General features: G+C 42.5%; 1 protein-coding gene across 3 annotated transcripts in view; it reads left to right on the top strand.

Annotated features, from left to right (window-relative positions):
- TRIM55 (tripartite motif containing 55) overlaps positions 1-18,275 on the top strand; it is a 60,479-nt gene that overhangs the window by 25,830 nt on the left and 16,374 nt on the right. For 2 of the 3 annotated variants that reach the window (XM_065903098.1, XM_065903099.1), the window contains exons 6-10: positions 12,306-12,539; positions 12,887-12,909; positions 13,014-13,138; positions 14,660-14,892; positions 16,225-16,512. In XM_065903098.1, the coding sequence (XP_065759170.1) occupies positions 12,306-12,539; positions 12,887-12,909; positions 13,014-13,138; positions 14,660-14,892; positions 16,225-16,512 (903 nt within the window). The remainder of the gene's footprint in view (positions 1-12,305; positions 12,540-12,886; positions 12,910-13,013; positions 13,139-14,659; positions 14,893-16,224; positions 16,513-18,275) is intronic. The other variant, XM_065903100.1, reaches the window with a different exon arrangement.

Below are 18,275 nucleotides of genomic sequence, written 5' to 3'. Positions count from 1 at the left end.
GTCTCCTGCACTGGCAGACAGATTCTTTACTGCTGAGCCACCAGTGAAGCCCAGGGTTCCATTTACCTGTATTCTTACAAAATGTGTATTGCTATATGCATGTCTTTTAATTTTATAAATGGTATTGTGTCATACTTCTCATTCTGCTTAATATTTTTTAAATTAAGCATTATGCTTTAAGATCTATTCACATTTACATTCATTCCTTCAGTTTTCTCCTGGGAAAATAGAGCAAAGTATCCATTTTATAGAGTTTAACCATGAGAAGTCAATTAAGCATAAGCATAATGCTTAGCACAGTGCCTGGCATATGGAGAGTGCCTGATAAATACCCTAATCTGACCATTTTATTGCTTGAAAGGTGAATTCTATCAAAAGGTAAAGGCCTGTTCCTAGATGACTTCAGGACATCATCTCATTTTTTTTTTTTTTAATTTTTCATTGGGTTTTGTCATACATTGATGTGAATCAGCCATAGAGTTACACGAATTCCCCATCCCGGTCTCCCATCCCACCTCCCTCTCCACCTGATTCCCCTGGATCTTCCCAGCCCAACAATCATCTCATTTTAGATTTACATATCATTGAAGTCAGTATCCTCTCTTCTCCATACTCATATTCCTGAAAAGACTCATGATGGATTTGGAACTGGTTTATAGAAGGAAAGTTTCCTCTTGGTGAAGAGCTCAAAGAGATTTTGAAATGGACAAACTTTTTTTTTTGCCTTTTCCCTTATTCACAGAAAAGGTAAAATAAAACTTTATCATTAGGCCATGAATCAGCACTTGGTGTGGTACCACCCTGAGTCTTGAGTATATAAATAGGAGTGTGTTGCTTGTGGGCAGTGAGTTCATCTCTGTACAGAGAGTTCATCTCTATATAGAGAAGGTCTCTACTCAGACCTTCATCAGAGACCTCCATCAGGGGAATGGGCTTTCTGTCTGGATGTTGAGGCTGGAAAACAAAAACAAAAAAAGCCCTGGGTGTCACACTGCCGTTGAGCAACTGCAAAGGTCTTAGCTCCATTTAGACAGCATCAGAGGACACTGAGGATGAGGAGAGACTTGACAGCAGGTTTTCTTCCTGGAGGTTGGTCAGTGGCACAGAAGGAAGCAGTTGGTTTTTCTTTCATTGTAAACAAGATGAGAAGGAACAGGTTTGGAGCTCTGCCCACAGGAAGTAGTTAGTGTCAATATCAGGATGAACTTTCTGGCAGTGAAGGTCAGCATTATCACCCCTCTTATTCCTAACAAAAACATTGGGTGAATAGACACCCTTTTACAAGTATTTTCACAGTTCCCTGGAGGAACGTGTGTCATCGTCCCCCTCCAGGCTTCAAAATGAGTCTGTAAATTGGTATGTGTGTGTGTTAAGTCACTCAGTCATGTCCGACTCTTTGCGCCCCCGTGGACTGTAGCCCGCCAGGCTCCTCTGTCCATGGAGTTCTCCAGGCAAGGGTACTGGAGGGGGTTGCTATTCCCTTCTCCAGGGGATCTCCCCAACCCAGGGATCGAACCCAGGTCTCCTGCATTGCAGGTGGATTCTGTACCTTCTGAACCACCAGGGAATTGGTAGGAGGTTTAAAAGTGTCCATCCCTTTTATTTGTTTAATTCACTTCTGGAATTTTAACTTAAGATGAAAAAGTGGTATATAAACAGGGCAGAATGTCTGTATTCATAAATAACTCCAGATACATTCAGAGGGGGGAAAAATGCCAGAAACCCGAAGTCTAAGAGTAGTAAACAGTGGGACTACAAGTGATTTTCAAGGCCTCCCTTACATACTCCTGTACTTCTCATGTTTCTAAAATGAGCCTGAGATTTTTAAAATAACCAGTAGAGTAAGGGGAAAAAGAATACATGAATGAATATGGCTCAGATAAGCACACTTCTTTCACATCAGTTTAAGTGGCTCACTTGGAAATGTAGGGGTTGGTTCAGAGCCCCAGGAGATCTTGGACTTTATGATTCCTACCTGGGCTCCAAAATCACTGCAGATGGTGACTGCAGCCATGAAATTAAAAGACACTTGCTCCTTGGAAGAAAAGCTATGACCAACCTAGACAGCATATTAAAAAGCAGAGACATTACTTTGCCAACAAAGGTCCATCTAGTCAAAGCTATGGTTTTTCCAGTAGTCATGTATGGATGTGAAAGTTGGACCATAAAGAAAACTGAGTGCCAAAGAATTGATGCTTTTGAACTGTGGTGTTAGAGAAGACTCTTGAGAGTCCCTTGGACAGCAAGGAGATCCAACCAGTCCATTCTAAAGGAAATCAGTTCTGAATATTCATTGGAAGGACTGATGCTGAAGCGCCAATACTCTGGCCACCTGAAGTGAAGAACTGACTCACTGGAAAAGACTCTGATGCTGGGAAAGATTGAAGGCAGAAGGAGAAGGGGACGACAGAGGATGAGGTGGTTGGATGGCATCACTGACTTGATGGACATGAGTCTGAGTAAGGTCTGGGAGTTGGTGATGGATGGGGAAGCCTGGAGTGCTGCAGTCCATGGGGTCGCAAAGAGTTAGACATGACTGAACTGATGCAAATATCCTGCATTTGAAGGGGCCTTGAGTGCTGAGACAGTTACAGATGGCCCTACCATGCACCTGGAATCACTAAGGTGACAGTCTGCAGAGCCAGGGCCACCTCCCAGGCGCACCACCAGGGCAGCACATAGTGAAGCACATGCGGCTCTCTGCTGTCAAGCAGGTAAATTCTGTACCAGGGCCAGGGCCCCAGAGTGTCTCTTTCTCCTGTCCTTCCTGGCTTAGTTGTTTCTCTTTCTGGTTCCGTTCACCACCTGCCTGGAAACATCTTCTGAGAAGCCGTGCGTGGCTCCCAGCCAAAGGGTGGGGCACTGTTGTTGAAGCATTCTCTTTTCTGATTGATGAAGAGCACACAGGGACGGAACTAGAGCAGCCCTGGGGTGGGCACCATCCTTCCCTACTTACACACCCTCTTCCTGTGGGGCCCTGACACCTGCCCTTTGAGTGTAGCCCGTTCTTGTGATGTCTAATTTTGTCCCTAATCATATAACGTCTTGCAAGGTTAGGCTGGGCAAGCACCCAACCTAGGACCAACCACTGAGATGCTGAGCACTCAAATGATCGTGCTCGACTCAAAGCGTCGTGGGGAGTGGCACTCCCTTTTTGCTGTGGGCTGAAGGTAGATGAAGGAGCCGTGGTCTTCTTAGTCCTCCTGACTCTGAGACATTCTCAGAGCTCGCAATGGCAGGTTGTTGGAGGGCCTTCTGGGCTGTGCTAGACTAGCCCAGCATGATCTAAAGCTACATTTACCTCTCTAGACCTGGAGCTCTTCTGGCACGGACTGGGACGGGGAGGGGGCTGCTGGTGGGGATTGAGAATTGCACTGCCTCAGGAGCTCTCTGCTTCCAGAAACATGTGCTTGACTTTCATTCCTCATTCCTGGAAAATGTTCCTTCCCTCTTGTCTTTACAAAAGGCAACCCTCCTGTTGTTCTTTGGTGCTCAGTTTTGTCCGAGTCTTTTCGACCCCATGGATTGCAACACACCAGGCTTCCCTGTCCTTCACCATATCCCGGAGTTTGCTGAAACTCATGTCCACTGATTTGATGATGCCATCCGACCATCTTGTCCTCTGTTGTGCCCTTCTCCTCTTACCCTCAATCTTTCCCAGCATAAGGGTCTTTTTTAATAAGTCAGCTCTTCACATCAGGTGGCCATAGTATTGGAGCTTCAGCTGCAGCATCAGTCCTTCCAGTGGATATTCAGGGTTGATTTCATTTAGGATTGACTGGTTTGATCTCCTTGCTGTCCAAGGGACTCTCAAGAGTCTTCTCCAGCACCATAATTTGAAAGCATCAATTCTTCGGTGCTTGGCCTTCTTTATGGTCCAACTGTCACATCCATACATGACTACTGAAAGGTCATCGGAAAACCAAGAGAGCAGGCCATTTGCACTCGCCCTCCCCAGGCAGCCAGGCTAGAAATAATCTTGTTCCGTGTGGATGCCCATCTAGGGGAAACAGCTAAAAATATTTGATCTTGAGCTTTTCCAGTATCTGAAAACCACCACCTTTAATAAAAATCCTCCAATGATTTTACAATGACAAGAAATCCATTATATTTCCAAAACAGTGATTTTTTTTTTTTCTCTTTTTTTTGGCTGTACCACACAAGCATGTAGGATCTTAGTTTCCTGACCAGGGACTGAACCCATGTCCACTTCATTGGAAGTACAGAGTCTTATCCACTGGACTGCCAGAGAAGTCCCTCCAAAACAGTAGTTTTACCTGAACAGCTTTGAGACATTGTCTATGCAGCTACAAATATGAAGTAATGAATATAATAACAATCATTTTAATAAGCAGGCCAGAATTTTTAAAGCAGCCTAACAGATGCTTAAAGAACGTATTTCAGAGGTGTGAATTTTAGCTGTGCCACTTAATGATATAACCTTGGGCAAGTTACTTCTGCTTCCTGTCCCTCACCTGCCTTAGTGGTACAGGAGGGTCAATAAACTCCTTATAGTGTTGCTGTGATCACTAAGTGGGGTAAGAGGCACATGCTGGGGGCTCCCAAAGTGTTACCTTGTATTGTTCTCACACTCCGCGTGGAAAGAGCACACTTCACCTAATGATGCTAATAATCATTTGAGCTACTGGAGCATCTTTTAAATAGTGTTAGAGTAAGGCTTCAAGATCTTGATCAATTATGATGGCAGGGTGAAGCAACTCCCTGCAGTGGGAAAAACTGAAAATGAATGGAAGTAGGTATTAACTCTACGCTTTGGGGCTTTGTGATAACTTGAAATATGGGTGACAGAGGGAGGCTGGGCCCCTTCCAGGAAAGGTGCCAACTCTTCACAGCAGACTGGAGTGAGTGAAACAGCTGCTTAGCTGGCCTTGAGCTGGTCTTGTGGTTTCAGTGACTCGAGGGGCTCAAGTCAGGGCTGGTACACCTGACCCTCAGCCATTGGAGGGTTTCTCAAGGATCTTATAAATGATCTGGACTAGCCCAGAAAACCTCTAATGCCAGGAACCCCTTAAGTTATAGCATAATCATTCTTCCGACATGAAGTGGGTGGCAACACCATGTGGTGGGAAACAGCCTAAGTTTTGGAGTCCTGAGACCCCTGGCTATTGAACAGAGTTCTTTTGCTAATGCTGCACAGAGGTGCTAAGCTGGTGGGGGAGAGGCTGAACACCAGCCTATGTCCCTTGAGAGATGGTGGTTTTCTAATTTGTCTGCCCCTTTTCTAGGGAAGCCTGTCAGAGACCAGGCTTATCATCCTATAGTCTGAATTCATGGGGTTTCTCTCATGTGTTCATGACTTTCTAGTTTTACATGGGTTTTACCAATGAGGGGTTGGCCTTGAATTCTTCAGGAGAATCATCCTACTTTAATATAGTTTTTTCTTGAACATGATTAACCTACTGTCTGATTTGGGGCAGGTGTCGAGGGGAGAAAGAATCAAACCCTGTTTGGCTTAATGAAGGTAATTTGGAGGTACTGTATGTCAAATGAGGCTAGGTGGACCCCTCCAGACCCAGAGCCGCTGTTTTGAACAAAGGTGTCTGGAAAGCTGAGGAATGTGGTGGAGATATGAATGGGCTGGGTCGAGTCACAGTTGCTCAGCGACAAGTGGTGGGCTCAGAGCTTATCTTCAGCTCTATTTTGGTCACAGAGTCATGCGCCTTATATGGCAAGAGCAGTAGACACAATTGTCTTAGGCTTTCCTGTCATGGCCGTGGCACAGTCCCAAGCTGGGACTGACATCACTGGGCTAGAATGTATAATTCACATTTCAGTGCTGTTGATGATCATTCTGAAACTTGCCCCACGTAGAAAAAAGTGTTTTATGTATAAAGAGGCACTTCACAGTCTGACGACTCCAAAGATCTCCACATTTACCTAAAGTTGTAGAGCCTTTGGAACTGCAGAGTCAGAAGGGATCTTAGCAATCATCTAAGCCTGTCGCTTATTGTACAGATTAAAAAAAAAAAAAAAAAAAAAACCAAACCTGTCCTGAGTTAAACGTTGTCCCTGAAATTGCCTAGCTATCTTTTTTTCTAGCTATTTTTTGCTGTTTTCTTTTTAGTGTTGACTGAAGAAGAGGTTTTGAGCATCCACTTAAATACATGCCTTTGGAAGAGAATATAGTATTGATAGAAACTTGTGAGTGAGAGCTGAGGATTCCTAAATACAAGTCATATTTCATTCATCCAGTTGTTCAGACTGTGTTCCTCACATGTACATTATATACCATATTCTGACACATAATGCTTTGAAATAGTGATGAGATAAACAGAAAAAATGTTCCTGCTCTCAAGAAGAGTTTATTCCAGAGGAGGAGTTTAGACAATAAGACAAATAAGATTGTTTTCAGAGAGGAATAAATGCCAGGGGAAAGGGTGAGCCAATGAAAAGTTTTTAAGGACCCCTCAGACAACCATTTTGCCTTTTTGCATTTCCTGTTTTTGGCGATGGTCTTGATTCCTATCTCCTGTACAATGTCATAAACTCCATCCATAGTTCTTTAGGCACTCTGTCTATCAGATCTAATCCCTTGACTCTATTTCTCACTTCCACTGTATAATTGCAAGGGATTTGATTTAGGTCATACTTGAATGGTCTAGTGGTTTTCCCTACTTTCTTCAATTTTAGTCTGAATTTGGCAATAAGGAGTTAATGATCTCAGCCACAATCAGCTCCTGGTCTTGTTTTTTCTGACTGTATAGAGCTTCTCCATCTTTGGCTACAAAGACTGATTTTGGTATTGACCATCTGGTGATGTCCATGTGTAGAGTCTTCTCTTGTGTTGCTGGAAGAGGGTGTTTGCTATGACCAGTGCATTCTCATGGCAAAACTCTATTAGCCTTTGCCCTGCTTCATTCTGTACTCCAAAAGCAAATTTGCCTCTTACTCCAGGTATTTCTTGACTTCCTACTTTTGCACTCCAGTCCCCTATGATGAAAAGGACATCTTTTTTGGGTGTTAGTTCTAGAAGATATTGTAGGTCTTCATAGAACTGTTCAACTTCAGCTTCTTCAGTATTACTGGTTGGGGCATAGACTTGGATTACTGTGATGTTGAATGGTTTGCCTTGGAAATGAACAGAGATCATTCTCTTGTTTTTGAGATTGCATCCAAGTACTGCATTTCAGACTCTTTTGTTGGTTATGATGGCTACTCCAATTCTCCTAAGGGATTCTTGCCCACAGCAGTAGATATAATGGTCATCTGGGTTAAATTCACCCATTCCAGTCCATTTTAGTTCTCTGAGTCCCAAAATGTCAATGTTCACTCTTGCCATCGCCTGTTTGACCACTTCCAATTTGCCTTGATTCATGGACCTAACATTCCAGGTTCCTATGCAATATTGCTCTTTACAGCATCGGAGTTTACTTCCATCACCAGTCATATCCACAACTGGGTGTTGTTTTTGCCTTGGCTCCGTCTCTTCATTCTTTCTGGAGTTATTTCTCCACTGATCTCCAGTAGCATCTTGGGCACCTACCAACCTGGGGAGTTCATCTTTCAGTGTCCTAACTTTTTGCCTTTTTATACTGTTCACGGGATTCTCAAGGTAAGAATAATGAAGTTGTTTGCCATTCCTTTCTCCAGTGGACCATGTTTTGTCAGAACTCTCCAACATGACCCGTTTGTCTTGGGTGGCCCTACACAGCATGGCTCATAGTTTTATTGAGTTAGATAAGGCTGCGGTCCATGTGATCAGATTGGTTAGTTTTCTGTGATTGTGGTTTTCAGTCTGTCTGCCCTCTGATGGATAAGGATAAGAGACTTATGGAAGCTTCCTGATGGGACAGACTGAATAAGGGGAAACTGGGTCTTGTTTTGATGGGCAGGGCTGGGCTCAGTAAATCTTCAGTAAATTTTCCAGTAGTCATGTATGGATGTGAAAGTTGGACTATAAAGAAAGCTGAGTGCTGAAGAATTGATGCTTTTGAACTGTAGTGTTGTAGAAGACTCTTGAGAGTCCCTTGGACTGCAAGTCCATCCTAAAGGTAATCAGTCCTAAATATTCATTGGAAGGACTGATGCTGAAGCTGAAACTCCAATACTTTGGCCAGCTGATGCAAAGAACTGATTCACTGGAAAAGACCCTGATGCTGGGCAAGATTGAAGACGGGAGGAGAAGGGGACGACAAAGGATGAGATGGTTGGATGGCATCACTGACTCAATGGACATGAGTTTGAGTAAACTCCGGGAGTTGGTGATGGACAGGGAGGCATGGCATGCTGCAGTCCATGGGTTTGCAGACAGTCAGAAACAACTGAGCAGCTGAACAGAACTGACTGAGTGAATGAAAAGTTAATGATAAAACCTAGTAATGCTGCTTTGATTGGCAGGCTATCTACCTACTCTTTAGTATATGATCATCTATTGTTGATTTTTTTCCCATGAAAAAGCACCCCTTTGCAGTCACACATCTTATTTTTTCTTATTTCCACTAAAATATAAGAATGGCTAAAAATTAAAGCCTGTCAATTTTAACATTTCTATAAAGGCAACATCTAAACAATGTTTTTAAGATAAATATTGTAGGTTACCTACTCACTTCTAAAGAAGCAACCAAATGACTACTTAATTTTTTTTTTCTTTTCATCTAGATGTTATGGCATTAGTTAGAAACAGTCTACCTATCATTTTACCATTTCCATGTGAGGAAAACAGTCTTCCCTTTATACCCTCACCCCTTTTTGGTATATTTTACCCATACTGACTTCTCTCTAGAGACGGGATGGATTTTGTGTGTGTGTGTGTGGCTGCCCCACGTTGCATGTGAGATCTTAGTTTCCAGACCAGGGATCAAACTGTGCCCAAAGCAGTGGAAGCACAGAGTCTTAACCACTGGACCACCAAGGAAGTCCTGGGATGAATTTTTACTTTCATTAAGGTATTACAGACATCTTTAATTTGTTCTTCTATATAAATAAATATAAATGTTACTGTCTCTGGCAGAGCCAGGAGGAAGGTCAGGTTGCAGTCAGAGGCTTTGCATCAGAATATGCTTGGAGGCCAACACCTAGTGTATTTATAATGGAAGTTACTTCAATTGTTAAACAGACTCATGCAGAAACACATGTGTGTGGGCGTACATGCACACACACACACACACACCATACCACACTACACTATACTCATAAGAACCACAGCCATCATATTTGAAAAAGTGAAAGTGTTAGTTGCCCAGTTGTGTCAGACTTTATACGACCCCATGGACTCCTCCACCAGGCTCCTCTGTCCATAGAATTCTTTAGGCAAGAATATTGGAGTGGGTAGCCATTCCTTTCTCCAGGGCATCTTCCTGACACAGGGATCGAACCTGGGTCTCTCACATTGCAGGCAGATTCTTTACCATCTGAGCCACCAAGAAAGTCCAGAATATTTGAAACAGTAAACTTGAAAGTTCAGAAAGTATATGTCTTGATTCAGTTAGTACACAGAAAAGTAGGGGAGGTACCCGGCCTGGAACTGGGCTTAAAGATACATGTCTTTTTCCTCAAATAAACAAAAAGCTATGACAAAAACAAGGAGAAATGTTTGAGATGGGGACTTTTTTTTTGTGCAGGAGAGATAAACATGGTTGCTATCATGCTTTTGCAGGTAACAGCTGTCCTTTAAAGTGTGCTGCCTGCCAACATTTTGATAATGCAGAGGTTCACATGTTTTCCATTCCATTTTTAGGTTGCTAGAAAGACTCTGTTGAAAGCATTCCAGGTCCACTTTTACAAAGGCACAGTGGATATGACATCAGAGTAATCACTATCAGTAGCAAGGTGGCCTCTGAGAGTGGTCTTTTGTTGTTGTTGTTGTTTTCCATAGCATATATACCTGTTCCCTAATTTCCTCAGGGGGCAAGTTGATAAACTGAAGTATTTGGTGTTCACTGACTTTCACGGCACTTTGAAAGTCTCATAGCCCAGAAAGATGCTAATATCTCATGTGTTGCTTCTAACTCAGAATATGTGTAAAAAATAGAATTTCAACTTCATGGAGTATTTCTGTTTCTCATTTGAATATGACATTAGGTTAACCTGAACATCTTAAGTAGTTTTCTAAAACTCTGTAAGTACCAATTTCATAATTCCAAAAAATAAGCATGTGTTTTTCCCATTTCAGAAACAAAGTTGTCTAACTCTTACATACTTTACATAGAATTATATAAAGGCACATTCAGCAAGAGGAAAAGAAAAAAAAAAAAAACAGAAGTGAGGTTTTCCTCTTAGAAAGTAGAAAATACAATAATTTTCCTCCCATCCAGCTGAACACTGGGAAAGTATGACAAGTTTTTTGATCTTACAATGCCTGATACCTAGTAAGCACTTAGGGAATCTTGTTAAAAGAATTATAATGAATATGCTTCTGAAACAATTTGAGTTTCTTGCCTGTAAAAGCCTACTTTCAGCTTTCAGCATGGTAGCTTTGTGAAGAGGCATATATTTAGTTCATAAGTGGTTCACATACATTTTTTTAAATTTAAGCAAATCACAGCTATTTGGTTGGAGTAGTAAGGACCCAAGAGTTCAGAAACCTTGGCTACATGTGAGGCACCAATGCTAAATGGCAAATGACTTGAGAAAGTGACTCAACTCTGCTAGGTCTCAGCTTCCCCATGAGTGAAATGATTGGTTTGGAGCAGGTTACTTCTGAGAGTCTGGGCTTCCCAGCTGGCGCTAGTGGGAAAAAACCCACCTGCCAATGCAGGTAGACATGAGGTGTGGGTTTGATCCCTGGGTCAGGAAGATTCCCCTGGAGGAGGGCATGGCGACTCACTCCAGCATCCTTGCCTGGAGAACCCCATGGACAGAGGAGCCTGGCAGCCTGCAGGCCATAAGGTTACACAGAGTTGGACACAACTGAAGCGACTTAGCACACATGCACTCACTTCTGGTAGTTCACATAGCTTCAAAATTCTACAACTGAACGACTCAAATTAAGGAAAATGGAATCTAAATTTCACAAACACTGACATCGTGCCTACTGTATGCTAGGCAATATTATGAGTGCTTTACATATAATAATAATAAAGTATATACTGTGCATGGGGTAGCATTTTGGATACTATAAAGTATAAGCAAATGATAGTTGCTGTTAAAATGATAGTAATTTTATTAAAGGTCAATATACCACAAATCATTTTTTAAAAGCAGACTAAAGGGCTTCCCCAGTGTCTCAGTGGTAAAGAATCCACTTGTCAATGCAGGAGACACGGATCTATCCCTGGTCCAGGAAGATTCCACATGCTGTGGAGCAACTAAGTCCATGAGCCACAGCTACTGAGCCCGTGCACCTAGAGCCCAGGAGCCATGACTAGAGAACCCACCACGAGGAGAAACCCATGCACCGCAACTAGAGAGTGGCCCCTGCCTGCCACAACTACAGAAAAGCCTGCATAGCAACAAAGACCCAGCACAGCCAAAATTAAATAAATAAAGTTATTTAATTTTTTAAAAATAGCAGGATATTAACAGAAATAATATAATATAGGAATAAAGGAGCTGTTCCATTTAAACCACTCAATGTTAGATGGCAGACATAAGCTATCTAATTTTTATCTAAGAGAATACTTAGTCAGTTATTTGACTAAGAGAATCCCACCTGACTGGGATTCTCAGGTGGCTTAGTGGTAAAGAATCTGCCTATAATACAGGAGACACGGGTTTGATCTCTGGGTCGGGAAGATCCCCTAGAGAATAGCACGGCAACCCACTCCAATATTCTTACCTGGAGAATCCAGGAGCCTGGTGGACTACAGTCCATGAGGTCACAAAGAGTTGGACACAAGTGAACAACTAAACCACCACCACTACCATACTTAAACTCATTCCAAAGCAAGATATAAAACTATTATATAAACCACTACCACTACAACACTTAAACTCAGTCCTGTCCACATTTAAAACCATGTCTATGAAATTCTCCACTTATAAAACACAAGACTGAAAAACAATCCAGGGGATTTCCTGGCAGTCTAGTGGTTAGGATTCAGCATTTTCACTGCCCTACCCTGGGTTCAGTCCCCAGTCATGCAAGCTGCATGACTCATCAAAAAGGAAACAAAATCATCCATCCACTTAGCCAGTTTGATTGATCTGGCATAGTCTTAAGCAGCAAGTATGATAAAAATGGAATTTTCAACACATGAACACAGTAGATATGTATACTGAAAGGATAGCCTAAGAGGAAAGAAAAAAAATTATCCTACATAAGTAAAGTTTCTTTTCTCCTGAAATGTTCACGTCATTTCTCCACTCTCTGAACACTTCCTAACATTAGCTAACCCAACTAACAGGAATGCTGCAGAAAGCAGAAACAGGAACTCTGTGAGAAGTTTGATTACCTGTATGGCATCTTGGAGGAGAGGAAGAATGAAATGACCCAAGTCATCACCCGAACCCAAGAGGAGAAGCTGGAACACGTCCGTGCTCTCATCAAAAAGTATTCTGACCATTTGGAGAACGTGTCAAAGTTGGTTGAATCAGGGATACAGTTCATGGATGAGCCTGAAATGGCAGTGTTTTTGCAGGTAGGTATCCCTCTGGTCCCAGAGGAAACAAACCAAGACGGTGGGTGCTGAAGAAGGACTGTCATTGAATTTTCAATATTTTCTGTACATCTCACTTAGATTATCATCTCAACTAAAATATATGTGCTTATATCTCCATCTGTTTAAACTATTTCACAAGCATATATTTAAGGGACCATGGCATTGCTTAAATATAAGAGGGATCTGGTGTAGAAAACAGTAGTTATTTACAGCATTTAAAAACTAAGCTATGAGATGTTCAAGAGCCAGCAAAGGAAAGAATTCACTCTCAACATGTCTTTGATGAAAACAATTTAAGTAGGCTTGTCTTTTGTTTGCTTCCACAGAATGCCAAAACCCTGTTACAAAAGTAAGTAATTTTCATTTTGTGAAAAAAAAAGTGTATTTTTCATTTTTACCCAAGGCTGTCAAACTTTACACAGTGACAGAAAGTGGGAACTTGTCTTTTCGCAGAATTTCTGAAGCATCGAAGGCATTTCAGATGGAGAAAATAGAACACGATTATGAGAACATGAACCACTTCACAGTCAACCTCAATAGAGAAGAAAAAATAATACGTGAAATTGATTTTTACAGAGGTTTGTTATTCTTGTGACCATTTGCCAAAACTGCAGGTGTGTGAAAGTGGCAGAAGGTTTTGGTGGGAGGAAAGGGGGATTCAGGATTATCTCCAGAATGGATGTCGACAACTTCACAAGGATCATAATCCAACATGAAGCTCTATTTCTTGACAGAATCAAACAGTTTGGATGGTGTTTATTTAGCTTTGCCTATCACAGTGCTTGTTATCATTCTGTTATAGGGCATTAACTCTGGGTCATCAAATATTTAATAATCGATGGTGATGACAATATCTCAACTTCAACCGTACACAACGTGTTAGCCATTATGATAATGATGTAAAGTGTCATCAGCTGTAAGGTTAAGGATGAGATAAAAATAAAATGTGGAAGACACTTGGATTTAGATACTGTACCATTAGCACTTTCACTTAAATATTAGAGGATGAGAAAAGTGAGTGAGTCATAGAGTAAGTCACACCTGGAAATAAAACTGAGTCTATGTGATCAGATGTACTCAATGAGTTATAAACACATCCCTCTCCTCTGGCCCAGAAATCCCAATCTTGGAATTTGATCCTGATGAGATAGTTGAAAAGAGAAGCTCAGTTAGATGATAAGGCTCCTTGGCTAGACCACTGTAAAGACATGGATTTATATCAGTGTCTACAGACATAACTTTAGAAGTAAATCTTCAGGATGGATCTTCTTTAAAAATTACTTAATATTGTCTATCATTAATATTGCCCGAGGAAACATTAAAATCAGTGGGTTAGAGTGGGATGAATTGGGAGAACTGGGGTTGATATACATACTCTACTGATACTATGTATAAGATAGGTTAGCTGAGAACCTACTGTATAGCAGGGAACTCAGCACTCTGTGGTGACCTAAATGGGAAGGAAATCCAAACAAGAGGGAACAGACATATACTTATGGCTGATTCACTTTGCGGTACAGCAGAAACTAATACAACATTATAAAGCAGCTATACTCCAATAAAAATTCATTTTAAAATAAGCTGCATTGAAGACAGGCAAAAAAAAAAAAAAAAAAAAACAGTGGGTTACAAAGAGTCACAGTGTTATCTGTGGCAAAAATCATCCTTCACTAAACAAAGGAGGTGAGAAATTAAATAGGACCAGGGTTTTGTGTGTCTTCTGACATAAGGTAGAGATTTGCTTTTCCATTTAATTTGACAGAAAAAAGTAAGTGACAGTCCCAGTCCTCCAGGAACTGGCAGATGTGACAGAGCATGAGAGATATGGGAACAGGCTCTGGGGGTCAGGTGGATGGTGCACGGTGGTCGCGAGGACCACACTTTGAACTGGGGAGGGGAGCAGGCAGGGTGGCGATGACTGAGACCACTTGCACAGCATCATGTCCACATTTAAGTGCAAGTGCAAGCCCCCTGTCAAGTGTCTGATGGAGAGGATTTCCATAGCACTGACCTTAATCTGAGCTACAAATATTGGCCAGTCATGTTTCTCATGGCCGCAGTGGTAATTGTAACAGTGTGAAACCGCATTACCTTATCAGAGGATGAAGACGAAGAGGAAGAGGGAGAAGGAGAAGGTGAAGAAGACGGAGTAGATGTGGAAGAGGTGGAAGATGTCCGGACTGAGTCGTCAGGGGGAGATGAGAGTCCAGAGAAAGGCATGGAGCCCTCTCCACCGACCTCGGAGCTCCAGGCTGCCCCTGAGACACCCCCAGTTTCCTCTCTGGACCCCCCTCCAGCCCTGCTACCTGCTGTGGAAGCCCCGGTGACACAGGTAACTCAGTTCTGAGTTCCCTCTTGCAGGACATGCAGGTGTGCCTCCTTGCTGAGCAGCTCAATTTATTCTACCTCAAGGAAAGGAAATACTATGCCAGGCATTTGTATATGGAGGACACGAGATTTTAGGGCCGTCACAGTGTCAGGGAGAAAGTCTTCTAGGGCATTCAGCAGGGTCTTTGTGGTTATAACCAGTTGACAAGACTCAGTTTCACATAATTTTCCCACCCTCAAATCTGAGGCAATCTATGGCAATTGTGTATGTGTGTCTTCACATGTGAATTCAGAGAGATGAGAGCATGGCATTGACTCTTAGTATAGATACAGGGTATAGGTTGAGAGATTAAAATGGTTCTATTTTCAGAACTTTGAATTTTCTGTAGATAATAAAGAAACTAAATAGAGAAACCATGCTAGTTTCTGTCCCTGTTGCTTACCCTGAAACAGAACTATAGCTTTTGGTCAATGGGCAAATAAAGGAAACTGAGGTTTCCTATGTCTCTGGCATTTGATGAAATGATGTGTTGACAGAATTGTTTTTAAAAATTTCTTAGGAAATTAGCTCATCCCAGACACTGTCTGTGGCTGTCCTGTGACTGACTATGTTTTCTCAGATGTCACTATTTGGTTCTCAAGCCTCTGTACTGACTTCACAACACCTTTGACAGGTCCCAACCCGTTGAGTTTGTGGGCAATGAAGACTTATATATATATATTTAAAAAAAAAAAGTCTGGGTTTCAAAGTGGATTGAAATTATCTATAGAAACAAAACTGCAAAGAGGGAACTCAGAGATGGAATTATATCTTATGCTCTGTCTCCATAGGAAACTAAGCTAAAAGACTATTTATAATTCCCGGAATCTTGAAATTCTGGGTGTACCAACTGCACTGAAATCGAACGGGATATGATAATTAAATGACAGCTGGGTTTGATCAACTAGATTTCAATTTGGGGTTTGAGAAAAGAGGTTTTGGGGGACCCATGTATAATACAAAAAATTAATTCTGGTCAATAGTTTGCAATTCTGGTCAATAGTTCTTCCATTATCTGCTATTTTATAAGCAAACTTTGTTCTAGGCCTCTACTCTCTACCTGACCAAGGCCACAGTCTAGTGAGACAAGCCCAGGGAAGAAGAGCGGGCACAAACAGATCCTGAGACAAGAATGCTGGCTGCATTCCTTGCCCTGAGCCCTTGGAGGGTGGGCTGAGCTGAAACACGCAAAAGATCGGGCCCACACACAGAGAGCTATCCCTTTGCAAGCCTGAAGGGAACTAAAATCCACTGCTTTTCTCTTTTTTTGCTTTTGAATTTACCCATCCTGTGAAGGGGGAGGTGGTGCCCACTGGCTCCCAGCAGACCACAGAGTCTGAAACTCCAGTCCCAGCAGCAACGGACACTGCGGATCCCTTGCTTTACCCTAGTTGGTATAAAGGCCAGACCCGGAAATCCACCGCCAACCCACCTTCCGCCCCAGGGAGCGGAAGTCTCGGGCGCGTAGGGCCTTCAGCTTCCGAGGATGCGCGTGCGCGGAAGGCTGAAGGGGCGGAAGCCGCAGCCAGGGAGAGGGCAGCAGTGAGTGGTAAGGATGCTAGCTCACCTGCAGCTACTTCTCAGGTTAGTGTCAATGAATGCTCTGGGGTCTGAATGCTCCCTGCGCCGCCTGGTCCCGCTGGGATGACAGCAAAGAGGAAGGGCTTCTGAAGGGGCGGACAGAACCTGGGGCCTGGGGGATAAGGGGAATAACTCATCTACCCCAAGTTGGCTTGTTTTTCTAAGCCTGACATGAAGTGAAAGAGACACCAATTTGACTTCATTTTGCCCGTGCGTGGCGACTTCACACCTGGTTGCCCAGGGGCGGGAGTGCAAGCGGGCCTGGCCCCTTGGCATGCAGGTGAAAGCTGCTTGTCTGCAGTGACTGGCTGGCGTCCCTGGTCCACCTCTGCACTGGCCACTGGCCCTTGTTGGGCCTTTTCTGCGTCCTCTTTTAGCTTCCAAAGACTAATCACTTGCTTCTGTGTCGTTCCCAACACCCAGCAGGCACGTTTGAGTCAAGTTCTATGTCGGTTCTGGAAAATAACCTCTGATTCTTGGGTTTTGGTTTTGGGAGTGTGCTGGTGAAGGCTGGACAAAGATGGTTTTGGCTTAATTAAACTGGTGCTTCCTACGCATGTGCTGCTGGAAGCAGAAAAGCACATCGACTTCCCTCCTTTGGAATTTTTTAAGGGGTCATTTAATGCCTCTTGTTTTTTTTTTTTCTTATCAAAATGCAAGTTTGAAGTTCATTTCTTTTTTCTAACACTGGGATAGATGTTTGCATGGCTCAAAGATTCCATAGAAGAAATCTTCTACAATTTCTTCACAAGGAAGAATGTTCATGGTTACTCCATACCCATGAGTATTCTTAAATGACGTGTGGGTGTTGCCCAGACAGGGGCTAACGGAAAAAATATGCTCGAGTTCCGTGCTCCTGGGTCATCAGGTGATTTCAACAACAAATAGCATTTTTTCAAAAATCATAAAATTCTTACTATCTTAACTATCTGCTCAAGTGAACCTCGATTTCCATGAGGTAATAAATGGAAATGATTTTTGGAAAATTCAAAGATGGACATGCTTTCGTGCCATGTATTTATTTTCATGAATGAAAAATGACAAAAAAGATATGTTTGGTGTGAGGAAACCTTTGAAGGTTGTTTTAGGTTGTAAAAAAAAAAAAGTGGAGTAGAAATAGAAAGTTTTCTAAAAGATGGATGGGAAGTTTATTTCTGGAAAGTTTATGGGATTCCTTACATACTTAGTGGACATTGAGTCAGGCAGAAAAACAGTAATACAATAACCCAAGATAGGAGCACAATCGAAATGAAAATGAAAAATCCATCTGAATGAGGATGAAAATATTATTTGTGATAATATCAGTGAAGCTTTCTTCTTGTTTTCTCACAGGAGTTAGGAATCTGCCTAGCACTTTTGGCTTTTCTTATACTTCACTACATCTGGCGTCAGATTCAATGCTTGATTTTTACTTTAATGGGTAGGAATCTTTTCTTTTCCCTTGACTAACATCTCATGTAGCTCTTCCATAATGTTTCTCTTCTGTAGGCCCAGAGATGACTTTCTCCCCCAATTCTGAGGCTCTGCCAATCTAAAAAGAACCAAGTTCCCAAGCACTACTCGTGGCCTCACGGCCCCTTCCTGAAGAGAATCACTCCGTCATCTAATCCTGCATGGAAGGGGATCCTGACTCAGAACGGGACTCATTGGGCAATTATTCAGTAATCCAGTGGGAGTGGACCCCCCATAACAGCCACAGAAAGTGTTAGTCACTTAATCCTGTCCAACTCTTTGCGACCCCATGGACTGTAGCCCACCAGGCTCCT

This window comes from Muntiacus reevesi, chromosome 12 (assembly GCF_963930625.1).
Source record: "Muntiacus reevesi chromosome 12, mMunRee1.1, whole genome shotgun sequence".
In the NCBI taxonomy this organism is placed as follows: Eukaryota; Metazoa; Chordata; class Mammalia; order Artiodactyla; family Cervidae; genus Muntiacus; species Muntiacus reevesi.
Note: the sequence above shows the minus strand (reverse complement) of the source record. Positions and strands in the feature narration are given on the sequence as shown.